This window comes from Oryctolagus cuniculus, chromosome 1 (genome assembly GCF_051225735.1).
Source record: "Oryctolagus cuniculus isolate XC-2025 breed Fujian yellow rabbit chromosome 1, ASM5122573v1, whole genome shotgun sequence".
Classification (NCBI taxonomy): domain Eukaryota; kingdom Metazoa; phylum Chordata; class Mammalia; order Lagomorpha; family Leporidae; genus Oryctolagus; species Oryctolagus cuniculus.
This window is the reverse complement of record NC_142867.1, coordinates 226,434,045-226,461,247: the sequence shown is the minus strand read 5'-3', so window position 1 is coordinate 226,461,247 and position 27,203 is coordinate 226,434,045. Positions and strand designations below refer to the sequence as shown.

General features: G+C 58.4%; 1 protein-coding gene across 6 annotated transcripts; it reads left to right on the top strand.

Annotated features, from left to right (window-relative positions):
• Positions 1-2,578: 2,578 nt before the first annotated feature.
• LHX6 (LIM homeobox 6) lies at positions 2,579-26,866 on the top strand. 6 transcript variants are annotated; one of them, XM_070056430.2, is made up of 10 exons: positions 2,579-3,216; positions 4,356-4,427; positions 4,819-5,001; positions 5,361-5,482; positions 13,855-14,075; positions 16,620-16,720; positions 16,945-17,040; positions 17,154-17,328; positions 20,615-20,718; positions 24,748-26,866. In XM_070056430.2, exons 1-10 carry the CDS (start codon positions 2,692-2,694, stop codon positions 24,766-24,768), a joined length of 1,620 nt encoding a protein of 539 aa, XP_069912531.2. In that variant the 5' UTR covers positions 2,579-2,691; the 3' UTR covers positions 24,769-26,866. The 6 variants fall into 6 exon arrangements, with proteins under 6 accessions (XP_069912531.2, XP_069912520.1, XP_069912551.1 ...); XM_070056419.2 differs by having other exon boundaries at positions 2,981-3,216; positions 25,018-25,304; XM_070056450.2 differs by lacking the exon at positions 4,356-4,427 and having other exon boundaries at positions 2,981-3,216; positions 25,018-25,304.
• Positions 26,867-27,203: the final 337 nt, after the last annotated feature.

Here is a 27,203-nt window from a genome sequence, read left to right as displayed (position 1 = left end):
TGCTTTCTGGACCTTTCCTCCTGGAGTCAGGAGGTGTGGGGAGACAGATTTCTTTTCCAAAGTAATTTCGCTTCCTTTTCAAATTCAAGCAAGCCCCAGGCTGGGGTAATGGTGCTGTGGCTTCCTTAGGTAGGTTGTTCAGAAGAATCTTTGATTGTTGAGTTGATTTATGCCCTGCCTGACTCCACAAAAGAATTGATGTGGCACCCGGCAGAATAACAACAGAGAAGTTCAGCCAGTCTGTGCTGTGATGATGGCTAATATTTATTGGTTGCTTTCAGAATTCTAGGGAAGCATTGTACAGTAAGTAAGACTTTGAGTTCTGGAGTCTGAGTGTCGAAGCCTGAATTGGGGCTCCTGTAAGTTTATTTGCCCGGCTATAAAGTCAGGATAATAGTATAACCTTTTGGTAGGCTTGTTGTGAGGACTAAAGAGGACAATGCACAGTGAAAGTGTGCTTGGCAAATAAATGCTCAAGAGATGGTGCTTACAGTCTCGCCGTTAGCACACGGGAGCACATACCTGGCATCCGTCCTCGTGGGAGCGCAGCCGCTGCTTTTCTAGCCTCAGAACCTTTGCAGTCACCTCTCTACCTAGAACGCCTTCTCCTCTCCCTCAAATCCAGCCACAGTTCGCCTGCCCTTTAGTTGCAGCTCATGCCTCCTCCTCCTCCCCTTTTGCCTAAGAGGCTTTGCAAAGCCAGTACGATCTCTGCTGTCTTCATGGCATCCTTGCACACTCGCCGATCTGAAGATGTGCGCACTGCATCGTGTTTGTTCACCTCTCAATTCCCCCAGCCACGCTGAGGGCAGGAGAGACAGGGATAATGGGGGTCTCATAGTTATTCCTATTTTGCAGGTGAGGAAACAGGTTTAGCCCGTAAGTGAAGGCCAGGAAAATGTGGATGTGTGCCTGTGTGTGTGTGTGTGTGCGCACACTCACACAAAGAGGTCATGATGTCAGAGGAGTCTGGTTTTGATTTTTTTGACTGGCAATTATTAGTCACGTGGCACCATTCTGGACATATCACATGCTCCCTCTAAACCTCAGTTTTTTCATCACGAAAATGGGTACCTTAACTGACGCTACCTCTTGGCTTATCAGGAAAAGAAAATGAGATCATAGTTACAAAAGGCTCAGCATCAAGCCTGGTGCAGATGAAAGTAGCCAGGGGTAGGGACTGGCATTATTATGTGCTAAAGAGGTACCTGGGGGAGGGGGTGTTGTCCATCTACACATGTGCGAGTATACGTGTGTGTGTGTGTGTACATGCACACTTCACCTGCTTTCACGTCTTCTGTGCAACTCTTAGTATAAGGGATTATGGTTTGGAGGGAAGCTGTTTTCATTCTGCCTTTCTGTGTCCCAGAGCAATAAGCAACTGGAATTTGGGAGGCAAGAGACACTAGTGGCTGCTTCTGTGTGCACCTTGGTGTCGGCAAAGGATCAGATATTTGTTTCCTGGGGGGAGATAGATGTGTGTCTTTACTAGCATGGGGCCTGCCTTCGTGTGAGGTGTGCCTGTGTGTGCTGGCTGACACTGTCACTGCTGAGTCTACAACTGGGGGCATGTGTGCTGCTTCTGCCTTGAAATACCTATGGTTATTTCGCCCTCTTAAGGATGTGTGTGTGTTTGGGGGTGTCTGGGTAGAGGATGTGAGGCCGCACAGGGTTTGGAGCTCTGTGGGGGTCTGTGCTCTCTTGAGCATGAATAGGTGTACAAGTGTAGGAACAATGGTGTGGAGGCTTGCCATCAGTCAAGGACGGCAATTATGGAGGTGTTGGTGTGCATGGTGGCTTGAGGGCGGGCTGTTGTGGTGTCTGTGAGGCTGGATCTGAGTGTGTATTTTTGCTTTTAGCAGCTGCATGTTTATGTGTGTGTTTGTAGGCTCAGTTTGTGTGTGGAGGAGGCAGAGGCTGTGGGTGTCCACATGTGCTGGTATGCTGTCCAGTGTGTGTGTGTGTGTGTGTGTGTGTGGCTCTGCCTGTGAGTTGGAGGATTCTGTGCCTGCCTGCCGGGGGTTGAGGAGGAGGGGTTATGTCTCCTATGAAAATGCCTGGGCCCTGCTGCCTTGCCCACCACTCTCCTTAGCAGTAGACCCCAATAGAAGGGGAGCTGGGCATTGCACTGTGGCTAAACAAATCCTGAAGGGGACAGAGACTTCCCAAGCAAACCCTGCCTAGAGAACCCAGAGAACTCCCCTGCCCTCTTCCGGCCACCCCCTCCTACCCAGCCCAAGCCCATTCAGCTTTCTGGAGCAGCTAGGCTCTCTGGTTGTAAGGAGCAGGGGTGTCTGTGCAGGTGCGTGTGACTACACACGATGCCTGTGTAACGGTGTGAGCAGCTAATCATTTGCATCAGGGTGTCCACAAACACCAGACATGGGAAGGCACAAGCCGAGTATACTGTGTGACTGCACATGGAATCCGTCTCTGCGGAGGGTATGACCAGGGGTCCGTTTTGTACCTGTGAGGTGGACTGTGGCTGAACACCGTGGGTGCCCCTTAGGGAGGGGCGGTGGTGAGAGCGGTGGCTGTGTGCCGGCAGTGTCTTTGTACCTTAGCCTGTGTCTAAGTCTGCTGTCCCCAGCCGGGTTTCGGTGTATCTGTGTGTCTGTGGGTGCACGTCTCTGAGTCTCTGCCCTCCCTGTGTGTCTTGCGCTTCCTTAGCGGGGAGGGGATTGGTCACACATGACTCATCCTGAACCAAGCGGGACTCCAGCGGCAGGGCGGCCGCCGCCACAGCTGGAGGGGGAGGAGGAGGAGGGAGAGGAGGAGGAGGAGGAGGAGGAGGAGGAGGAGGGAGAGGAGGAGGAGGAGGGAGAGGAGAAAGGGAAAGAGGGGGAGGAGGAAGAGGAGGAGGAGGAGGGGGAGGAGGAGGACTACCAGGAGGGGACCGGGGCCTCGCCAAGTTTGTCGGGACCTTCTTCCGAGGCAGCGGCGCCGGCAGCCAGGGAGGCCAGGGCTGCGCGCGGGCCGGGGGCGGGGGCTGGGGCCGGGCCCGGGGCGGCAGGGCCGGCGCCTCTGCTCTGCTCCTGCTCCTGCTGCAGCCGCTGCTCCCACTGCGGCCGTGACCCCACTCTGCGCGGCTGTCCGCGCCGCGCGCCCGCCTTGCCCGCCGCTCCGGGGCCCATGTACTGGAAGCATGAGAGCGCCGCCCCGGCACTGCCCGAGGGCTGCCGGCTGCCGGCCGAGGGTGGCCCGGCCACCGACCAGGTGAGAGGGCTCGCGGCGCGGCCGGGGTCGGGCCGGGTGGGAGGCGGCGGCGAGGAGGAGGGCTGCGGGGTGCGCCTGCGAGTGTGAGTGCGAGTGTGAGTGAGCGCGCGCGAGCGCGGGGGGGGGGGTCGCGCAAAGCGGGAACACATTATGCAAATGTTGGAGGAATTTCTCAAAAAGCGATTTAGCAAAGACACAGGCGAATCAAGAGGAGGCGAGGCGGGTATTGTCCGTCTGAATAGGCGCTGATAACGCCGATGCGCCGGGGGTTGCGCGGGCGCAGCGCTCAGAATCTCCACGCGGGGCCGTCCCGGGCGCGCCCGGGGGTTCAGGGGCCCTTTGCTTGCCCTCGGACGCCGCTCTTTTCTCTTTTTGGTCCCCTTTCGCCCCCGATCTCTCCCCGGTTTCTCCCGGGGCTTCCCTCCGAGCGGCTCTCGAGAGGCGCCCGGATTCGTGCCCGTAGCGCGCCTCGATCCCGCGGCGCGCGTCTGGCGGGCCGAGACTCCCGGCGCTCCGGTCTGATTTTCCTAACCAACCCCCACTCTCACCACACACACACACACACACACACACCAATCTCCTTTTTTTATTTTCTTTCTCTCTTTTCTCCTTTTTGCATTCTGCGCCGAGAGGAGGAGAAGGGAGCGAGGAAACGGGGGGTGGGTGGAGAGAGAGAAAAAATTCGATTTTTAATTACTACCATTAAAAAATCAAATTTGCAATTCTTTGGGCGGCCTGATGGATCTCACTGATTGACAGTTGGAATTGACACTTTGGCTACCTCTTATCTTGGGCATTCACGACAATTTCTAATTGCAGGTAGTTTGTGTGTGTGCGCGTGTTTTTTTTCCCCCCTCGGAGGCTTGCATTGCAAGGCAACTAAGCGATTACTTCAAGAGCCACGGGTTAAGTGCAGGGAGAGGGGGAGAGAGAGGGAAAAAATCCAATCCAAATTCAAATTGCTTCATTAGAGAGACACCGCTTTTGTGGGGAAGGGCTTTAAATGCCCACTACAAAGTTAGGACTCATTGTTCGGCGCCGGTTTATATAACAGGCGCGGGGAGGCGCTGGGCTCAGGCTGCGCGGAGCCAGTTCTGCAGCCGCCGCCGCCGGCCTTCCCTCCCCCCCCCCTCCCCCAGGTGATGGCCCAGCCAGGGTCCGGCTGCAAAGCGACCACCCGCTGCCTTGAAGGGACTGCGCCTCCCGCCATGGTGAGTCCGTTCGGCCCTGTCTTCGGCCCCCGGTCCTCCGGCAGCTCAACCCCGGGGGGACTTGGCCCAGGCTTTCCGGCCACCAACCGCTGCCGGCGCGCCGGGGGGTGGGGGGACTGCTGGCGGGCGCCGCCCCTCTCTGAGCCTCGGCTTTCTGGCTGGGAATGTGGGCTGTGAGCCCGTCCAGCACCCCGGATGCGCGCGTTCAAAGTTGGGACGGTCCCTTCCCCTCCAGTAGGCCCTTCCGCGCCTGTCCTCCAGCCTTGGGCGCGGCGGATGGGGCAGATTTCGTTGTCAGCTGGTGTGCTGGGGCTCCAGGTTTGTCGCCCAGGCAGCGGCAGCTCAGTGTACCAGGCTCAGCGCTCGATTCTCCCCCTCTTCCCTGTGGCAGGCTCAGTCGGACGCCGAGGCCCTCGCAGGCACTCTGGACAAGGACGAGGGTCGGGCCTCCCCATGCACACCCAGCACACCGTCTGTGTGCTCGCCGCCCTCTGCCGCCTCCTCCGTGCCGTCTGCCGGCAAGAACATCTGCTCCAGCTGTGGCCTGGAGATCCTGGACCGGTATCTGCTCAAGGTGAGACAGGGGTAGGTGCTGCTTGTGTGTTGGAGGGCTGTGAGCTGGGGCTCAGGGCACTGCAAGGAAACAAACAGGCGGCAGGCCCCTTTCATTCCCAATCCCAGTCAGCTGCCTGACTCCTAGGTTTAGATCAAGCCTTAGGGTCTCTGCGCCCCCCTCCCCCGGGTTCCACCTGAAAAAAGGGCAGAGTTTCTGTGTCCCTGAGCCTCAGAATTACGGAAGAAACACAGGGATGGCGCTTGGCACCCTCTGTGCTCCTGCGTCTCTGTCTGCAAATGGGGCCGGGGAGGCTGGGGCTGTGTGAAAGCCTCCCCCACCCCCCGCTGAGCCAGCTCCCCACCCCACCCCCTCCCCAGGTCAACAACCTCATCTGGCACGTGCGGTGCCTCGAGTGCTCCGTGTGTCGCACGTCGCTGAGACAGCAGAACAGCTGCTACATCAAGAACAAGGAAATCTTCTGCAAGATGGACTACTTCAGGTAGGCTGCGGCCGCCGGGCCAGCAGTGTCGCCGCAAGGCAGGCCCCGGGCACAGACCCAGGCGGCCTTTGCTACGTGTGCTCTCCGGCTTCAAGCCCCCGCGTCCCGGGCACGAAGTCCCCGAGCGCCGCGCAGCCCAGCCCGCGAGACTCAGCCTGGCAAGCCCAGAGCTCCGGGCCGCGTGCCGGTACCGGCACAGGTTCCTGCGGTCCGCTGGCTTGCGTCTTGCCTCCGGTTCCGCCTCGGTCTTGCCTGAGTGTTGGACTCCAGGTCCGACCTCAAGTGCCTTGGTTGAACTCCGGCGTCTCGGCTCCGGTCCCGACCCGCTCGAATCCCAGTCGCAGCCTGGCTGCATCCCGTGTGCGTCCCGGCTCAGGGTCCCAACGCGACTCGCATTCCAGTTGTGCGGGATCTCTCTTGCGCTGGCCCCGGCCCGGGCTCCTCTCTGGGCTCGGGTCTGGTCCGGCCGCAAGCACCAGCGCGGCTTCCATCTCAGATCGGATCTGACGCCCAGGCGCCTGGTCCTACCAGCCTGGGTCTCCCGGCTCCAGCTCAGCTGGTTCTCGGGCATCGCTTGAGTGTCGCGTTTCAAGCCCGGGGCCCAGCTCCGCCGCCGTTTCCGGCCTCGGCTTCCATCTCTCCAAGGGTCTGGGCTCTGCCTCCGGTGACCCGGATGTCCAGGGGGCGTCGGGCGCTGCCCCCAGAGCTCGGAGTAAGTGAGACCTCGGGCCGCGCTCTCCACGTCCAGCGCCGTGTCTCCACAACTCTGCCGCCGATGGTCGCATCCTTCCGCGGCGCGGCCGCCGCCGCCGCCGAGCCACCGGCCGCACCTCGCTTCTAGCTAAACGGCTCGGGACCTGCCCGGGTCGTGAGATTGAGGTCGCTGCAGGGTCAGGGGCAGCGGTCTTCTGTCCGATGCGGCGGGACGCGTGAGCCCTGCCTGGCACAGCGGGCGGGCCTCGGAATCTGAGAATGGTGTGCGGTTGGTTCCTGGGAGGGCCGCCTGCCCCCAAGTGCCTTCTCAGGAAGTGGAGAAAGCTGTTCCTCTGTAGCCATCCCCAACCCACATAGCTCCTTCTTAGCCTTGCGGGGGTGGGAGGGGGGAAGGTCATGGCCTCCATCTTCCTCCCAGAGACCCCAGGGCCTCTGAGGGTCCAGGGGATGTGGTAGCAGGCAATGACCTCCAGGCCCTTGTCCTTGAGCCTCCAGGGACCTAGAGAGAGTTCCTCTGGCCTCAGGGGGCCATCGCAGCACTCGGGGCAAACTGAGGGACGTGTCCTGGAAGCAACAGAGCTGTCTGTCTTCAAGGTGCGGAAGGGGACTGTGCCAGGTAGCCTGGGGCTCCCAGCGTGTGTGTGGCCTGGGGTGGGTGCAGTGGTGCTGGGGGAGGCAGTGCTCCTTCACTGGCTCCTGTGTGAGCGCCGCGAGTGTGTGAATGTGCATGTTGAGATTGTGTGTGCGTGTTTGTGCAAGGTGGTCTGGACGGGGATCTGGAGGGGAGGGGAGGGGAGGGGATTCAGTGTTCCTTACCCCACTCTTTCTCTTAGGGGGCATTTCCTACTTGAGGACTTCCATGCCCCCACCTGGGGCACTGTGAGGAGTAGGGGCAAGGTGAATGTGAATCTGTGGCTGTGTGTGTGTGTGTGTGTGTGTGTAACCAAAAGTGTGATGCCCTCTCCCACTGGCCCAACTGTCCTGATGAGGACAGGAAATGGAAGTTAGAGTCACTGTCCCTGCCCGAGGACTGCCTCCGGTTGGGGAAAAGCAAGCCAGCTGCTGTTTTGGGGGTACCTTGGATGTCTCAGCTACCAGGGACTGGGCTCCAGTGTAGATAGCCCCATCAGGATGGTGTCTGGGCCCTCCTGGTTAGCATAGGCAGGCGAGACCCCCGTCCTGGCTCCCCTGGTGAACACAGACCAGCTGGCACACTTGCCCACATCCCTCCCCGGCTTCCCCATCCCCTCCGCTCACGCTCACGCTCTTGCTGGCCCCACCTTCCTTGGATGCGTGCTTTGCCAAGCCTTGAAAGACTAGTCAAAACATGGACCCTGACTCCAATGGTCAGCCTCCACTAATCCCAGAGTCCCCTATCCCATTGCCGTAGGGTGGACGGCAGGGTGTGTGGCCACTGAGGGGACAGGCAGAAGACTGGACTCTGTCAGGTCATGTGTCACCTTGGGCAGGTCTCTGCATCTCTCTGCCCTCCCTTTCCGGACCATCTCCCTGAGCTGCTTGGCAGGGTGGATGCCTGTCACAGACCCCCGTGGCAGTTCCCCAGACAGCTCCAGGAGTCAGCCTGCCCGGAGTGATAGGGCTGGGCCATCTCTGGCCTACAGGTTCTGAGCACTAATCATTTTCCAGTGACAAGAATGCCCCGAAACAAAACCAAAACAGATTTCTGGTTTAAAAAAAAGGGGAGGCAATAAGAGCTCACATCCCTCAGGTTGTGGATGGAGTGCTGTGGCTCTTCTCTCATCATTTCTCCTGTGCCCGGCCACCCCGCAGGTAGGACCCATCCCTAGCAGCCCCACCTGTAACAAAAATAATTAAACCCACAACAAGGGAAAGAAAAGTCCGGTGGAGTGCCAGGCAAAGACTATTGTGCGCACTAGGCAGCAGCCGGGGCTAAGGATGGCTGCCACGAGGAAGACTCCCCGGAGGCTTGAACCAAGGGCTGGGGCTCCAGCAGGGGTCATCCGCGGAGACGCCTCTGTTTCCTGAAGTCCAGGCTCGCGTGGGATGTGAACCGGCACACAGTGTCCAAAGAGAAGCCAAATCTCCTACTGGGGTGGGGTGCAGGTTCAGGTGGGAGGTGGGGCGGGTGCACGTGAGACTCCCTTGGTCCTCTAACCTCCGGCCTTGCCACCCAGGCAAGCATTTCACTTCAGTTCTGTCTCCTCTCTGGACCCTCCTTGGCACTGCCTCACAGCCTCTCTTTCGGTCTCCATTGACAGAGCCAATGGGGCCCAAGGGAGTTAGAGGTTGGGAAGGAACTCCAAGCTCACCAGGAAGGGAGGCTGCAGGGCACGAGGACGGTCGGGGAGTGCTGCTTCTGGCCCCTTTGCTTTGTTGGGGGTGGGGGCGGTTTCCACTGGCTAGGTGCCCCTGGCCGGGTGGTTGGACTTCTCTGCCTGTTTCTGCAAGTCAGTCTCCAGTCCTCACCAGTCCTTGTAGGTGCAACTAGACTCCCCCTTTGCTCATTCCCTGAGACCCCCACCAGAAAAAAGTGACCAACAGAAGTGAATAAATATCGCTGGTGGCAGAGCGGGCTGGGGGAATAGTGTTCCTTTTTCTGGGGTGTTCATAGCTCAGCTGCCCTCCGCAGCCACAATCAGAAAACCCTCCCTCCTGCACACCGGCTGGCACCCCACGGAGCATGGCCCAATCCCCCAAGGGCACTCCTGGCTCCCTCAGCCTCCTGAAGCATTGCCCATCATCTGTCTCGGGAGATGGGTGTCTGGGGAGAGTGGACAGTGCCACGGCCAGGGTCCCACCACAAGTGAGAGCGTGGAAGAAGGCTGGACAGGGGGTGAAGACACCCATGATTGGAAGGTATGGCACCAGGAAGTGTGCCAACCGTTCACCCACCTTATTCATGGCACCCTCAGGTGCACCCCAGAGAGGGTGATACTCTCATAAGCCCCACGATGCTGGAGGGGGAACTGAGACCCTAGGAGGTGAGGTCACTGAAGTAATGAACCTGGGTGAGCTCCAGGATGCCGGACTCCAACCATCCCTGCCCCTGCACTCTCCAGTCACCTAGATCACTCTCGCTCTATGCCTTGTGGGGCCCATGGAAGGGCAGAGGCCTCTCCGCTGGTCCTGAGCCTCCTGCCCAGGTTCCTTGGCTTCCCATAGAGGGCACCCACTGTGTGCTCTGATGTGTAACTCCCTGTGCAGCCCTGGGTGCACCTAGGCAGAAATGACTCCCTGAGAGGCAAGTGGCCAGGGCAACTTTGCCAAGGTCAAGTCTCCATGGGAGGGGGAGTAAAGGGTTAACGCCCCCCCCCATGTTTATGGGGGTGGCAGGGTCTCAGACCTGCGGAAGTTCCCGGTTCCCTGCTGGGCCCACTAGACTCTAGGGCAAGCCCCCAGCCTTCTCAGTCTGCAGGCTCCAGCGGGAGGAACCCCACCCCTCCCCCAGAGCGAGGGTCCCGGGGGAGGCTTAGAGCCGGGAAGCGGCCCCCCACCGTGGCGGAGAGCGGCCCAGCGGCCGCCAGCTGTTGGGGGACAGATGTTGGGGGAACCGAGAGGGGAGCTGGGAGGAGGGGCCTCGGGCCTGGACCTCCGAGGCGCGGGCGTTTTAACCTCTTAATTGCTGGTTCTGGTTTTTTTTCCGGCCTCTTCTCCTAAGGGCTTGCCTAGCAGGGTAGGAGCGGGCGGATAGGAAGGGCCGTGTCTCTAGCCCGCGCTGTGCTGCTTCTCCTGGAAGACCATCCAGAGAGCTCCAGTTTGCGTTTCGGTTTCTCGGTCGCTGTCTTCTAGACTAACGCTGGCGCTCCCACTCTGAAGGGGCCCGAGGGAAACTCTGATGCGCTCCTTTGCGGAAGCTCATTCTTCCAACAAGCAATCGCTCAGCGCCTACGGGGTGTAGGGGAAGTAGGCCCAGAAGGAGGCCGACGGCGGCCGGGGGCGCACAACTCCCTGCTAGCAAACCGCGACTTGGGGTGCTCTAGAGAGCCGGGTGGTGAGCGATCCTTCCACGGTGGCCGGGGCGCACATCTGTCTGACACCACCTATCCATCCGTCTGCGGTCTCGGTACTGTGCGCCCTTGCCCGCGGCGCGCCGGGACTCCTGGAGCGGTGCCCCGGCCCAGTCCTCACAGCAAGGCTGGGGTGGCGGTGGGCGTGCCCCCAGCCCCACGGGCGCGCCCTTCACAGCTCCTGAACGCCCCTTTCTTGAAGTTTTCGTTGTCTCTGCGGCCGATTTCGCTGCTTCCGGAAACCGGCGGCTCAAGCTTCGCAGCCCGCCTGAGAAGGCGTGCGTCGGGCTCGTGTGGGCTGCAATCCGGAAACCTCGCGGCCCTTGTTTGCACTCCTGACCCTCCGTCCTAGCTGGGGAACGCCGGGCAGAAACGGCAGGTAACGCATCCCAAACTGCGTAACGACTGCTCCACCGCACGCTGCGGATCTGGGTGGGTGCGGGGAGACCCCGGGGCTGGAGGCAGCCCCTGCACTAGGGGCGACACGCGGAGGATGAGCAAGTTTCGGAGAGGCTGCTCGCTGCGCCTGCCTTGGAGCCGAGAGACCGGGCTCAGCGACTGGCCTGGGTGGGCAAAGAACGGACTCCGGCGTCCGGGACTCGCGCCGCAAGAAGATCCCGGTTGCGCGCAGAGACTAAAGGCTTGGTAGCCAAGGACGAGGAACGCCACCGAGCCCGGAATTGGGACCGCACCCTGGCACAGCGCGCCGGGACTACCGGCGCCAGGGTTCAGCCGCTCTTGCCCGGGCTCTCCTGGCTCCCGGAGGATGGACTTGGAGCCTTCTGGAGGGGACTGGACCTGCGTAGGGGAGTGAGGACGCGGCGCGCCTGGACCTGGACCCCTTCCTGTTCATCCACCCGAGAGCCCAGCGCTTCTCCTCTGCCGACCGACCGCTCTGCAGTTCTAGGTTCTTTCGGACCTCAGAGGGGGCCTCACACTCCATGGGGTCTCTGGCAAGTCGCTTGCCATCTCGGAACCTCCAACTCCACGTGTGAAAAATGAGTGCCCTAGTCTCCAGTTCACTGGGTTGCGACGAAGCGAGGGGGCATAATGAAGGCGTTGCGCCCCAGGACCCCGGCCCGCAGCGGGGGCTCTGCACCTCGCCGGCCGCCCCCTCCTCCCGAAGCACAAATGACAGAAAGCCGCCTCCCCTTCGGAGGCCAGAAAGTGCTCCTGATGTGGATACCAACCAGCCGGGCTGCAGACCCCGGGGTCGGCATCGCGGAGGGAGCGGGCTGGGATGGGTAAAGCAGTTCCCTCCCCTGTTTGCTGGAGATTGGAAACGGAGACCGTGCGCGGTGCTAGCCTTTCGCCAAGGGAAGCTGCGTTTCCGAGGCTGGGAACCTCGTTTGCCCAGGGAGGGCGGTTGACCGGGCAGAGGCGCGCAGCGCGGCCGGAGCGAACTGAGCCTCCTGCGGCAGGAGCCCCTGGCAATCTCGGCAACACGGCGTTGGCGTTGGAGGTGCGTCTGGGGGCAGGAGTTGGCCGGAGCCTGCGCTCCCCCGCACTCAGGACAGCTCCACGCCGTTCCATCTGCCCCGCGTTGCTTGAATGTGCCAAGGCAGAAGCGGCTGCTCCCCACACCGCTTTTGCTGGGAAGTTTCCTCCGGCCACACCCTGGCATAGAAAATGCTGGTCCGGGAACACGAACTGATCTTCTCGGTCGGCTCCCTCTCTCCTCCAGGAATGCCAGAGGTGGAGGGGAGAGCCAGGGAACCAGCATTTACAAATGGATGTGCGCAGTGTGAGGGTGGTGCGAGACCGCGGGGCTGGGGGGTGGGGAGGGCGTGTCCAGAGGGAGACTAGCCCAAGCAAAGGCCTGGGGCGGGAAGGTGATTCAGAAGCCCCATAAAGACCTGGGATTGACCTTCCATCGCGGCTGACCGGGGTGTGGGCTGAGGGCTCTTGCAGAAGGCTAGGGAGAAAACAGGGCCAGCAGAGGCAGTGGTGGGTTGGGTTTTGTAAACATCAAGGGCCCTGGATCAGATCCTGAAGGTAGAGTGGCCGGGCCACAGGGTTGTAAGCAGGGCAGGGCCAGGGTTCGGCAGGCATGCTGGAAACTTCATGGTGACAGCAGGGTGCTGAGAGTGTTGGCAGGGTGCAGAGAGTGTTGGGTGTGCAATGGGAGCCTGGTTTAGGAGGGCGATGGGTGGGGGTGCCGAGGAGGAGGTGGATCCTAGAGATACTTAGGAAACGGAGCCAGCAGTGCCTGAGGACTTGGGAGGGGAGATGTGGGGTTGAGGCAGAGTGGGAGGAGCTAGGATTTCCCAGTTTTAGGGGCTGGATGTGTGGCGGAGTGGCGGAAACAGGCTGAGAGGGCTGGGACGGAGTCCCAGGTGAGTCAAAACTTAAAGGACTCCAGGATCAGGCTCTGGGCTGACTTCTGAAGCAAGGAGAACCTGACCCTGCCGCTTCCTGGAGGGGCTCGCAGCCTGGAGACCGAGGCAGCTGTACCCAAATAGCCACACTGCAAACAGGGAGGCAGAAATGGACCGGCAGACCCAAGGAAGGCGTGAGGGCAAAGGGATGCTTGAGCTGGGCTTTTTGGTTCTGCTTTTGTCCTTTTGTCATTTGCTGTTAGAACGTCCCAGGTCCCGGAGTCGGGGACTCGCTGGGGACTTAGGAGATGGCAGAGCACTTCAGAAATGGTAGCAGTGTTGCTGTTGCCATCTAGTTGAGCTCAGATAAGAAAATGAGCCTCAGAGGAGTTCAGCAGTTTGCCCAGGGGCACAGCCAGTAAGCTCGTCCTGGCTGTGCTTCCAAGAAGCTCTGAGCTCTCTCTGCAGCCAGGGCTGAAGTTATTCATCTCCAGAGCCTCTGTTCCTTACTCCTGAGAGCTGTGTGACTTTGTACAGTTACTTCACCTCTCTGGTTCCCGGTTTTCTCACTTGCAAAATGAAGATTGATTGGGTCATTTACATATAGCACTTAGAATCTTGCTGGCCACATGGGAAGCCTTCCAAAAATTTCCCATTATTATTACTATTATGTAGATTCATTTATTTTTATTTGAAAGAGTGACAGAGAGAGAGAGAGAGAAAGAAAGAGAGAGAAAGAAGGAAGGAAGGGAAGGGAAGGGAAGGGAAGGGAAGGAAGGAAGGAAGGAAGGAAGGAAGGAAGGAAGGAAGGAAGGGAAGGAAGGAAGGAAAGGAAGGAAGGAAGGAAAGGAAGGAAGGAAGGAAGGAAGGAAGGAAGGAAGGAAGGAAGGAAGGAAGGAAGGAAGAAAGAAAGAAAGAAAGAAAGAAAGAAAGAAAGAAAGAAAGAAAGAAAGATCTTCCACTTGCTGTTCCGTCACCCCTCAACAGCCAGGGCTGGGTCAGGTTAAAGTGAGGGATCAGGAACTCCATTTGGGTCTCCCATGTGGGTAGCAGAGACCCGGGCCATCATTTGCTGCCTCCCAGGTGCATTGGTAGAAAGTTGGAACATAGGATGTATTTTAAAAGAAATGAATACACTGTAACATAAAATGTAAGAGATTCTCATAAACCCTCCGGGAAAATTCAGAAAAGCAGCTCACTCTAGGCGGGGCTTGGCTGTTAGAGGGGTGGTGGATAGAGGAAGTGAAGGTGAGTGGAGACCAGGAGCCAGGGCGCCGGGGCCTCTGGGGGCTGGCCGGCAGGGGAAAAAGCCCCGTCTGAGCCTCACCACCGCGTCCCCGTCGCCCTGCAGCCGATTTGGGACCAAGTGCGCCCGCTGCGGCCGACAGATCTACGCCAGCGACTGGGTGCGGCGGGCGCGCGGCAACGCCTACCACCTGGCCTGCTTCGCCTGCTTCTCGTGCAAACGCCAGCTGTCTACCGGCGAGGAGTTCGGCCTGGTGGAGGAGAAGGTTCTGTGCCGCATCCACTACGACACCATGATCGAGAACCTCAAGAGGGCCGCCGAGAACGGTACTCAACCCTCCCCCAGCCCCGTCCCACCGGGTCCCGGCAGCCCAGGACCCGCCCGCACCGCTCGGGGTGGGCGGGGCGCTCCTACAAACACCTGCAGGCAGTGCGCCGCGGGGGGCCGCGCGGGGAGGATGCCTTGGCGGTCTGAAGTCAGCGCTCCCGAAAGTCTCCTTGTTTGTCAAGTGGGCTAAGGACAGGACACCATAAAGATACACGGGCAGGCGGATGTGTTGCAAAGATGTGTGAGGCGCTCTGTGAACCCTAGAGGTCATTGTCATAATAGGGCAGCCTACTACACCTCTGGACCGGTCTGCCTGGCCCTGGGTCTCACCCCCTCCACTTGTCTGGAACCAGTCCGGAGGGATTACCTGGCCCTTGTTCTCCCAGTTCCCATCCTAGCAGCTTCAAGCCGGAGGTCTCGTGTGGGCATTTCTGGGCCAGGCTCCCTGTCTGTGAGCAGAAAGGGCCCCTTCTCTGAGGCCAGAGACCTGGCTGCCACCGCATGCTGTGCTGGATGACCCCTTCCTTTCCTTGGCCCCCTTGTCTGTGCAAGACTCACGTTGGACCAGAATGACCTCTCAGTCTCTGAGACTATAATTTCCCAAGGCATACAGGCTCAGGGTCAGGCTGCAGATCTTCAGGGGTCCTGAGGGCTGAGTCACAGGGGGGATGGGGGCCGGAGGAGGCTAGTGGGCACAGGCCTGTGGGCAGAGGCAGGGACCCCTTCCGTAATTCCCCTGTCGGGGTCCTGGCAGCTGCTGGCTCCTCTGCTGCTTGGATTATTTTACATAATCCTTACAGCATCCCTGAGGAGTGCAGAGTGTATCCTCATTTTGTAGGTAAGGAAATGGAAAAAAGCTCCCCGCAGTATGTGACTTGCCAACAGTTACATACTGGTAGTTCTGGCTGACTGCAAAGTCCCGGCTCTTAACTGCCAAGCCACACCATACTATACGAGGTCCAGGGTCCCTTGGAGCACATAAAGCCGGGGAGACTGCTGGGATGTGGCTGCCTCTGTGAGTTTCATTTTCCCACCTAAGAACTAGCTTCAGCAGCCCTTGGGCTGCCTGCTTCCATGGGGGCAAGAATACCACAACGTGTCCACCCCCTCTCCATTTGCTCTGGGGAGAGGATGCACCTTTGTCCCTCTGTTTCTAGTCCCCAGCCTGGGGCCTAGTCAGGGACCACCAGGGTTCCCGGCCATGGCCACACCACAGCCATCACTTTCTCCTGCCAGGATCAGGGCTAAGTGGGCCCAGGTGGACAGCAAGTGAACTTGGGGTGCTAGGAACGTGTCTGTGGGCAAGTCGGCGGTGGAGCCGGAAGCCTGGTAGTCAGAGCTGCCGCCTCACCTTGGTCCACCAGTGATCACAAGCCACACCTGGACCAACCAGGAGACCCCCCCCACCCCCACCCCCATCAAGGCTTTGCCAATCAGATCCTGGCTCTCACAGCCACGGATGAACCCAGGCTCCTACCGCACAGGGAGAACTGGGAGGTGGGGGGCCTAAGATCTCCCTACTGACAGCCCTCAGTGCCGGCTGCTCTCTCCCTTTTTAAACACAACACAACACACACACACACACACACACACACATTCCTCATAGCAAAATCACAAAAGATAGTTAGGCAAAAAGAGGAAAATAAAGATCACTCACATCATGCCACCTCCCCACATATTTTAGTGTTTATCTTTCCAGATTTTTCCATGTATGTTGAAGTATTTATTTTTTCCTTCAACATATTTTTTTCTAATTAAAAAAAATTGGAATAAATTGTGAACAGTGGTTGTCTCTGCGTGGTAGAATCACTGGTAATATTTATTTCCTTCTTTGTGTTTATCAGAATTTTTTTGAAAATTTTTTATGAGGACCTTATATATTTTTGTATTCCCAAAAAGAGCATTAGGAAATAAAATGGGAATGTATTTAGCGGTTTGGTGTGATTGCAAATGTAAGATAAGTGGAAAAAGAATATCCAACAGATATTCCAAGTTTATAAAACTCAGCCTTGAAGACGGTCACACGTGATTGCTGTAAAGACTTCAAAAGTCGCAGCAATGTTGAAAGCACGGAGCCTCCCGGGAGGTAAACCGCTGCTAGCTAACGCTCGGCTGCGTATGCCTCCAACCTTTTGCTACCATTTGTTTTTACAAAATTGGGGTCACGGGTCTGTAACCTGCTCGCTTCCGGTCCCCAGCCGCCTCTGGCTGTCCCCAACCTAACTCTGAGGACGCCTGGGCCCCAGGCGTCAAGATCAGTCCGCCAGCAGAGGCGGGTCCCGAGGCTGGGGGTCTGTGCCACCCTCCTGAGGGCTGTGAGACGTAAGGAGCACAGAGCAAGAAGCGCCCAGAACCGAGGGGGCGCGCGGAAACAGAAGTCCTCTCCCCAAAGACCCAACAGGCGGACCAGGGCCCTGGGACCCCCGCTCCCAGCCCACTCCGCTCCTGACCCTTCCAGGGACAAGCTCCCCCCACCCCCATCCTTTCCAGGCTGCCACTAGAAGAGATGGGGACGCGTGGTCAGCCGCTTCTGTCGCCCCCAGGGAACGGCCTCACGTTGGAGGGGGCAGTGCCCTCGGAACAGGACAGCCAGCCCAAGCCGGCCAAGCGCGCGCGAACCTCCTTCACCGCCGAGCAGTTGCAGGTACCCGGGCGGGCGTGGGAGGGGCTTCGCATGGGGCGGGGCCGTGGGACCTTCTGGCCCCGCCCCTCCGCCCCGAACCCGCGGGGGCGGGGTCGGGGGCGGGGCTGGCGCTGCCTGGGCGTGGCCTCCTGGCCGGAGTCCCTGATTGGGCCGGGGTCCCGGAGACTTCCGCACACGGGTGCCTCACCCCCCCCCCCCTCCAACCATGGCCCTGCGCCCCGCAGGTGATGCAGGCGCAATTCGCGCAGGACAACAATCCCGACGCGCAGACGCTGCAGAAGCTGGCGGACATGACGGGCCTCAGCCGAAGGGTCATCCAGGTGGGGCCAGGGGCGGGGCCGGGGGCGGGGCCTCAGGCGGAGCCGGGCCCCCTCGGGCGGCGCGCGCGACCCTTTTCCCCGCGAGGCTGAGGCTTCCGAGGCTGTCGTTCCAGGTGTGGTTTCAAAACTGCCGGGCGCGGCATAAAAAGCACACGCCGCAGCACCCGGTGCCGCCCTCGGGGGCGCCCCCGTCCCGCCTCCCCTCCGCCCTGTCAGACGATATCCACTACTCCCCGTTCAGCAGCCCCGAGCGGGCGCGCATGGTCACCCTGCACGGCTACATTGAGAGTAAGTGACCGCGACGCGGGGGGCCTCCGGGGAGGGGCGCGCGGGGCGGGGCGGGGGCCTTGTAAGGAACCCGCGGGCTGCGGAAGAGAGCGAGACCTTCAGCACAGGCAGGCCATTCGGCCATTCAGAAAGCACTTTGCAAGCACCTGCTCCGCACCACGGCCGGCTGGGCAAGGTTCCTGTCCTGCGTGGATCTGGAACCAGAGGAGGGTGTGGTTTGCTCGGCGCTGCTTCGTATGGCGAGGTCCGGGGGTGGGGGCTTTGCATCTGCAAGCTGAGGAGGGGGCAGGCTGTCTGTCGGAGGCACTTGCAGCGCGCTGAGACCTTGGGCAAATCCCACACCTTCCTGGAGCCTTGGTTTCCTTATCTGTAAGCCAGCGAGCTACCAACGCCCGCCACACAGGCTGTGAGGATCCACCCGTGCACGCTGGCATTCTGTTCACTGGCTGGGTTCTTAGCACTGGGGCCCAACAACAAGTGCCATCGGCCAGAGATGCCGCGGTCCGGTAGGGAGGGAATAAAGTGTTAGAGGAGGGGGCAGGCGTGTCAGTGGGCGCTCCTCGCCCCCAAGGGGGAGGCACAGGGACAGTCACGGGGTTGTGACTTTGCAGCTGGAACTGGAGGAGCGAGGGGGTAGCCTTGTGGGTTCCTGGGGGAGTTCAGGGAGTTCCTGTGGGTTCAGGGAGTCTGCCACTTAGCAGGTGCTTACCCGGGCTTTGCTTTCCATTAATTGTTTTCTCAAAGCTGGACATGACTGAAAAATAGAAGTGATTATCACACACACACACACACGCATACACACACCCTTCTCTGGCTCTGAAAAGGAAAAACAAGGGAGTGCAGAGGGTGGACTGCTGCTTTCGGAGCACCTGGAACGAGCCAGATTCTCGCCTGGCTGTGTTTCTATACACCAGAGAGGATGGTCCCGTGGAGGAGGAATCCAGGGGCCCACTGTAAGTTAGTGCGACAGGATCCTTGAATGATCACCTACAGGCTTTGCTCGCAGCCTCCTGGGCTTCAGGTCCCACCCCTGCCACAGACTAGCTGTGTGGCATCGAGCAAGCTCCTTATTTCCCTGGGGACCAGCTCCTGCACCTGTTAAAATGAGCGTAAAGAGAGAGCCTTTCGCAAAGCAGCGTTGTGAACGTCCGGTGAGAACTGTTGAAGTCAGCGTTTCAGTAAGTGCCGATTAAGTGCTGGCTGCTCTTTGCCGTAGGGGTTTTGGTTGGAAGAACTGACTGCCAGTTGGAAACCATGTCTGCTTGTACTGTTACATTTCTGAATTCTGTGCTCATCAGGAGGAATGTTTCTCCCCTTTCCCAATAGTGACTTATGTTCAAGGTGCACCTGTTCAAGGTGCCAAGGGCCAGAGGCTGTCTATGTAGCGAGAGAACTGGGCCACTGAGTAATACTTGGTGTGGAGTCAGCAATGGATTTAGGTGGCCTCCTTGGAATTTTCAGCTGTGACCATCAGAGTTCCCACCTAGACTCTATCTGCATCCTGTGTTGACCCACCCTAGATCCGTCTTTAATGCCTAGAGAAGTGGCTGAGGTACCTGCTCCTCTTCCCTTGGAACAGGAACCCAGTCCAGGGCGGGGGAGTCTGCACCTGCCGCTTCTTGCTGCGTGACTGTACCCTGCCTTTTGCTTTGCAGTTAACTAAAGGCGTGGAGTCCTGGAGTTTCTGAAGCTTTAGAGCAAGGTGGCTGGTCAAGTGTGCTACCAGACCCTGGAGAAGTGAACTTTTATTTCGCAGTCAGCTAAAATGACAGCATCTCAAGGTTCCTGGAAACTTAGAGCTTAGGATCTGGTAGAGGCTTTGGAACCAGATTCCAGAAAAATGCACAGACAGATGAGGGTACTTCGAGAAGTATGCTGAAAAGTGGAGTTAAAAGATATGTTCATTTTGGTGCCAAAAAGTTTTGGAATGCATGCATAGCTTTTTTTCATACTACATATTTTCCACATACTTTTTGAAGTTGCTTCATACATAGCTTTCTTTTTAAAAAACATTTATTTACTCAGAAGGCAGAGTTACAGAGAGGCAGAGGCAGAGACAGAAAGAGAGAGAGAGGTCTTTCATCCACTGGTTCACTCCCCAAATGCCCACAATGACTGGAGCTGTGCTGATCTAAAGCCAAGAGCCAGGAGCTTCTTCCAGGTCTCTCACGCAGGAGGCAGGGGCCCAAGGACTTGGGCCATCTTCTACGGCTTTCCCAGGCCATAGCAGAGAGCTGGATCAGAAGTGGAGCAGTCGGGACTCAAACCGGTGCCCACATGGATTGCTGGCACTGCAGGCGGTGGCTTTACCCACTATGCCACAGTGCTGGCCCTCACACATAGCTTTTTAAGTAATATGGGGCTGTGGGAGAATTCCTTGACTGTGCCAGGTTCATGACTTCTGTCATAATATAACTGCTTTCTGTCACAGGAGAGAGAACTGTGACTTAGAAAGCAACAGTGACTTGTCCTAAGTTACCTGTCAATTGTGAGTCTCCATGTAGGTCTCTTCTCCTATGACAAAGGAAGACAAAATCTATGGAAGAGACAGGCAATGGACTTCTGCCCTGTGGTGTTAGAAAGGCTAAAGCATGAGAGACTTGGGTCAGACCCAAAGATGGACTTTCCCCAACAGTTTTGGATGCCGGAACAGAGTATGGAACTTCATTTGACAAATAGAGTGCATACTAGATGCCGTGCTGCATCTAAGATATGAGAACACACGAAGACTTGAATCTAGAAAAAACTTCTGCCATCACGGAGCTTGTACTCCAGTTGGCAAAGGCAGATGATGTCAGACGACCAGTAAAAAACAGGCCACGTGTCAGGCGGTCAGTGCTAAGTCAGCCAGGCAGGAGGACTGTGAGGGGTGGCCTGAGTTGCAGGTGCTGGGTTGCAGCTGTAAACAGAGGGTGACACAGGAGTGCAGAGTCCTCTAGGAGACATGGGATAAAGCTCAGGTGATGCCTGAGAGAGGACAACATTCAAGGAGCCCCAAGGGTCTGAGTAGATAGGGCACCACCTCCTCGCAGGAGGTATTCCATGCGTGTTCACGTGGGAGTGTTTGTGAGCTGGAGAGCGGTGCTCAGCCATCACATGGCACTCTCCCTACTGCAAAGCCCTTCCTGCACACCATCGAAGCCAATCCTCTTACACCTTGCCCGGGGCCACCCAGGTGGTAAGGGGACAGAGATGACACTGGTCTCGGGGCTCCGGCTTGCAGAGTGAGGTGGGATCCTGCGTTGGAGCCTGGGGGATGGGCTCCAAGGCATGCTCTTGTCCACAGGTCAGGTACAGTGCGGGCAGGTGCACTGCCGGCTGCCTTACACCGCGCCCCCCGTCCACCTCAAAGCCGATATGGATGGGCCGCTCTCCAACCGGGGTGAGAAGGTAAATGGAGCCAGCTGGGGTCTGGTGGGTCGGAGCCATCCTGCTGGGGACGGGTTTCTGGCAGCGTTCCCTGCCATTGAGTGGCCCCATGCCGCTTTGTGGCCGAGAGTCTCTGCCCAGCCTGCTCAGACTCCCACGGCAGTCAGTCCAGCAGCTGCCGGTGTGTGCTGTGTGCACAGCTGCTCCAAAAACCTCCTTGCAGCGCCCGCTACCAGCCGGGCCTTCTCTTTGCCAGATTTGTGAGTTTGCTCGACTCACGCTTTGAGGTTCCAGTCTTTTGGGAGAGAATGTCCCCAGGAGGGGACACCCAGGGAGAGCAGCCCAGCAGGGCTTCCTCTGAGGGACAGGATCAGCCTGTGGTTGTCTCAAGCAATAGACTGAACAGTCAGAGGGGGCTTGGACAGCACCCAGCCTGGGACTGCACCCAGCCCGGGGCTGGAAGGCTTTGTTTTGTAAGCCCTGGAAGCCTTTGTAACACAGGGGAAAGTGGATGGAGCCGCTCTGGTGGAGCCACGGAGGGAGGGGGCAGGGGCCTCACCTCCTCCCTCTCAGTTCCCCGATGCCTCATGGTTAGCCTTAAAAGGCACTGCTCTGTGACAGCCCCTCGTTCTAGAAATGAGGAAATTGAAGCCAAGGGAGGTCAAGGTCGGAGCCTGGGTGGGAGGCTGCGCGCTCCCGCACTCGTTTGTTTCCTACCTATCAACAGCCCTGAGCCCATTGCTGGGAGCTCAGGGATGAGCTCAGCGTGGTCCCTGCCCTCCAGGAGGCCACAGTCTGGGGCTCCGGGGTCGACAAACCCCAACAGGGAGATCAGGCTGTGATGGAGGAAGCCAGGGGTGCTGGGGAGGGGCTGGCGGGCAAAGGAGACACAAGGAAGCCTTCCCAGAGGAAGGCGGGGTCAGTCTTTCAGGGCAGCTGGCAGTGTTGAGCCCTGAGACAGGCTGTGTCGCTGGCTACAGGCTTGGGGGGAGTGCAGTGAGAAGTAGGGCCCTTGGCGTTGCCAGGTAGAGGAGCTGGGCTTTGGCCTGGCGGGGTGGGGGTCCCTGGAGGGCCTACTTCAGAGACAGCACCACAGCTGTGCTCGGCCAGGCTGGGTGGGAGGGTGTGCCATGGGTGCTACAGCACTCATGGCCATCTCAGGAGAGAGGGTCAGGGCTTTAGAGCTGGGAGGGGCCCCTCCAGCCCAGTGGATCCTGGTCTGCTCAAGTCTCAGTTCTCCTGGGTGGCTTGTAAAGATACAGAGCCCCAAGCCCCGCCCCTCTGATGGGGAAGCCTGATGACGGGCTCAGGGGTCCACGTGTGTAAGTGCCCAGCCTGTGTGGTTCTGAGTGGCAGCAGGCAGGGACCCCTCCTCCAAGGTGAGCACCTACTGTGTGCTGGGCTCCCTCTGAGCTGGGTCCCACAGGGCACTGTAACTGTGTCGGGATGCAGGCAGCCTGGTTGCACAGATGGGTCTCTAAGTAAATGGTAGAGCACAAGGCAGAATCCTGCAGGGCCCGTGGTGGGCGAGGAACCCCTCTGCAGCCGTCAAGTTCACGCTGGGAGCTGCCTCTTGTTGGGCTCCTTGTCTGTTTGAGGCAGGCACTTGACGCACGTTATGGTGAGCGAGGGGATGGCCTTCCTTATGGTAAAGAAAAGGACAGTGAGGTGCAGAGAGATGATGTGACTTGTCCCAGGCTCCACGGTGGGATACCAGCATGCGCAAATACACAGGGGAGTGGAGGAACCTGGGTTTGAGGGGACGAGGGGTGTTCTGTGTGGCAGAAGCCCAGGGAGATGGAGGCGCCGACAGGAGCTGCACTATGAAGGGCCTGCCCTTGGCCATTATATGTAGGGCAGTGCTGGCCTCGGCACTCAGAGACTAGGCCTTGTCTTGGCGGCTCAGCGAAGCTTGTGTCTGTGTGTGGTTCCGCCTGAAGGCTGAGCCAGGCTGGGCTCTGGCAGCTTCGGCTCTAGAAAGTTCCTGGCCCCTGACTTTGGCTGCTGAGCCAGGGTTCTCACCTGCTGGGCTGTGTTCTCAGCTGGACACCCAGAAGCTCACGATTAACGATTAACGTGTGTCCCCCTCCTTCACCACCTTCTGCCCTCCTACTGCCCCACCTCCTTGCCAGCACCCCCCCCCGGGGGGGCGGTCCTTTCCCTGGTCCACGTGTTACCAAGCCCTTGGGGCCTGCTGGGCTGTGAGGTGTAAGCTCTGTAGCCCACCAGGGACTGTGTGGGCTTTCTCCCAGGTCTCTCCAGGCCTGAGCCAGTTAGCTGTGCACTGTCCCCCTGGGGCTGACCCCTGAGCCTGGTCATCTAGACCAGCGCTGTCTGTTTTGTCCCCAGGCCACACACACCCACGAGTTTCCAGAACCATGTTCCTTCCTGCTCATGGCCCTCATCCCACAGTGTCAGTGCTTGGGACGTCCTTAAAATCAGGGCTGTCGTGGATCATATGGAGAGAGTCAGGTCCTTGGAGGGGAAGGGCCTGCCCAAGGCCTTCCTTCTTGAGATATGGTGTCTTTTTTTTTTTTTTTTAAGATTTATTTTGTTTATTTGAAAGGCAGAGTTAGAGAAAGGGAGAGAGAGATCGATCTTCCATCTGCTGGTTCACTCCCCAAATGGCCACAACAGCTAGGACTGGGCCAGGCCCAAGCAAGGAGCCAAGAACTCCACTCATTTCTCCCACATAAGTTGCAGGGGCCCAAGCACTTGGGCCATCTTCCACTGCCTTCCCAGGTGCATTAGCAGGGAGTTGCATTGGAAGTGAAGCAGCCGGGACTTGAACCGGCGCTCACATGGGAGGTTGGAGTCGCAGCTGGAGGCTTAACCAGCTGTGCCACATGCTGGCCTGAGATACTGTCTCATAGTAAGAGCCCAAAGCCAGGTGTCCCGGAGGCCAAAGTGGGGGCGGTACCAAGGCCGGAAGAGGAAGTCGGCAAACCACCTTCCCCTGTCAAACTGGGGGGCGCAGTCAGCTGCTCAGAGCAGTTTCTGCACCCACACAATGGGGCTAATAGCAGTCCCCACCAGAGAGTGAATGCGATTGTGCCCGTCTCTGTACACAGGAGGTGCTCGGCTGATGTCGGTTATCATTGTGACTGCGACGGTCCCCCGTATCCTCAGGGGCAGGTGCCAGGACTCACAGTGGGTGCCTGAAGCTGCGGGATTGTACCCAGCCCTAATACACTCTGCACATGCATTCCTGTGATACACAGTTTACTTTATGAATTAGGCTAGGCTCAGAGAGAGAGAGAGTTACAGCAATATTAATGATAAAATAGAATAATAAAAGTCACCTGAATGTGACTGCTCCAAAGAATTTTAAAAAATTGATATTTTCACACTGTGGTTGCCCTTGGGTAACTGAAACCGTTGGCTAAGGGGGGACTCCTGTGCTGTGGTGGAGACATCATCATTGCTTTTCTCTGTCACCTCCCCGTGGCAACCCATCTGAAGCAGGTGACATTCCTGATGAGAAAACGCAACAGCCACATGGCTGTGCCCACCAGAGGTCCCCAGACCCCTGGGAACCTCCTCCTCACACTGCTGTGAAAAGGCACATCTCACTGACCACGGGTCTTGACGTCCCATGGACTTGAACTTCAGGGAATTCATCAGCAGCAGGTGCCGTGGGGCCTTGGAGAGGTAGAGGCATGGGTATGGTATAGAGCTGGCCATGCTGCAGGCCTGGCTCCCAGTGCTGCTCCTCTCTTCGTGGCTGTGAGATGTGGGCTCTGAGATCAGTGCCCTCCCTAGTGGAGTTCAGGCTTGATGAGCCACGTCGATGAAATAGCGCACAGAAGGCTCAGGGTCGAGTGCCCAGCGTTGTCTCTCACCTAATCCTCCCTCATCCTCGCTTTACAGGTGAGGGGTCAGGCTCAGAGAGGGCAGGTGAATCACCCAAGGCCCCACAGCCAGCGAGTTGACAGAACCAGGACAGAGACCCAGACCCAGACCCTGAGCCCACTCTCGCGGTCTGTGCCTTCGAGGTCCTCTGGGGGGCGCTGCTGGGTGCTCAGCCGCCTCCCTGCCCTCCTCTTGCAGGTCATCCTTTTCCAGTATTAACACTGCCGGCACTTCCGCCTCTGTCCGTGGGCACCTCCCAGCCGGCCCTCAGCCGCTGAGATCCAGTGTCCAGAGCCTTGGCCAGGGATCCACCTGCCTCTGCATCCACGCCGCCCGCCGTCCCGCCCGCCGCCAGCCCGGCCCCCCACGCCTGGCCTTGCCCTCTCCTGCTGAGAGCCAGATCCCACCAGGAGCACAGTCCTCTCGGCAGCCAGACCTCCCCACAGCCTGTGTTTCCCATTTACACAGGAGTCGTCTTCAAGTGAAGCCCAACGTGATAGCAGAAGGCAGAACTGAATCGTGCGACGCCAGCAGCCTTCCAGTCCACAGGTTTTCTTCCCCTGCCCCCACGCCTTTATTTGCGATTCCTTGGACTGGTCTCGAATTCTGAATTGCCGACAACCCCCAATGTCCGCGCCACTTTGTTGCTTTTGTCTGGAAAATTCTACAGTGCTTGTGGGATGTCCCCAAAGGAAAGCTATGTTCTAATTTTATCATTTCCATCTGTCTGGTTACGTCAAGTTAATTCAGAAAGAGAAGAGACACTGACCAACCCTGAGAGGCCCAACAGGGCAGAGATGGGGGCCTGCCCAGACCAAGAGGTGGGGGTGGGGGCAGGAGACCCCACTGGTTTGGAGATGGGGGCGAGGGCATGGCTCATGGCTGGGGAGAGGAGGCACTACAGCCGTTTCAAGGGGAGGAAGGAGAAGACTCAGGGTGTTGGGGGGAGACCCTCCCCTCACCCAATTTCCTAGCACATAAGCATGGGAGACATAGCAGAGGTGGTATTGGCTCTGAGCAATGTCTCTCTGGAATGTTCACGCAGGGTAACATTGGGGACTGTTGTTGGCTACTTGTTCATGCCTGATAGGGGTGCCTAGGCCAGGTCTTCTCTGGGGGGGGTAGCACTCAAGGGGGCCAGGGCACAGAACCCAATGAAATGGTGGTCAGAGTGGGGAGAAGGTACCCACTGCCTAGGTGAGTGTGCAATACCCAGGATCCCAGCTGGCACCTCTGGGCATCCCCACCAGCACCCCTGCCCGCCTCCCCTCCCCCGCCCAGAGGCAGCTTCACCCACCCCTGAGAACAGAGGCCAGGCACAGCTGTGCTCACACCCACCCATCCTGCTGCAGCTCTTCCACTCCAAACAAAAGGGCTGGGGCTGCACACTGCCACGAATATGTTTTCAGAGATGCCCACGCAGTCCCAAGCGTGTCCTGAGGCATTTCCCACTGGAGGCTGCTGGTCAGCGTGTTGTGGCCCGAGTCGTCCTTCCTGCTGCGGTTAACGGGATGCGTTGCTTTTGGAAGGAGCCGAGGACGGGGAAGGCAAGCCATGGCACACAGGCAGCTCTCGTCCCTGTTCTTGCCCGTGGCTGACATCGCTCGTGGATTGCAGCACTCTGTCTCAGTCTCACGGAGTCTGGACGTGGTCTCAGGAACGAGGTGCTTGGCGTCGGCACACAGAGGAGGACCTGTATGCCATTCTTGCTCTGGGACCTGGAGGAGGGTTAGGCCCAGGTGCGGCTCAAGAAGGGAAACTGCTTCCCCCCCTTTCCAAAGATGGTGACAGCTGACTGACGGCAGAGAAGGCACCACCCACAACACGGCAGGTGCAGCTCCATCCAGAACTCATCCCGCAGCGACTTGTGCCCAGCCCTGTGCCGGGTGCTACATGAACGATTCCTGGCTTTGGAGAGCTCAGATCTTTCCAATTTTTTTTTTTTTTTCCTCCTGACGGTCCAAGTCCCAGTCACACTGGCTGAGCCCTGTCCAGGGTCACCCAGCCCCCACTCTGCCTTGAGCCTGCCCTCCAGGGTCTAGTCATTGCGTGGATCACATGGCCATAGCATGTTGCAGCCGAAACGTCTCCACCTCCCTGCTAAGAGCAGCCTGAGAACATACAGGCCATCAAGACTATTTATTTAAATATGAAAGGGGAAAACACACACGCGGAAAAAAAAAAATGTAAGCACTTTTTTTTTTGTAAAACCAATGTCTGTTTTGTTACATACCTTTCATGTCGTGCTTTGTAAATGTCTTATTTGTGTAATAAATAAAGTTAATGCAAGTAGAAGTGCTGGCACTTAAATCCAGAACAAGATGAGATTCCATTTCTTTCCTGCTGTCTGGTGAAGAGCTGAGGTCTCTGGCTCCCAGGGTCTCTGGGCTGTTGTACGGTTGCCATCCCCCTTCCCGGAAAATGGACATCATTTTGCGGTCAGTAAGCGGTGCTTTCTACAGGCTTCCTGGACACACACACTGGCTGCTGGGTCCTGTGCCGGCTCGGAGGAGGAGGAGCTCTCCACCTGGCCACGCCTGGGAACAGACTTCCCTCTGCCAGGTTCCAGGGACCAAGGCAGGGTCTTGGTAGGTGTGGCTGGCGTTTGTGGAATATACAGGAGAGAGGAAGGAGTAGGGGTGGGGCAGGGAGGG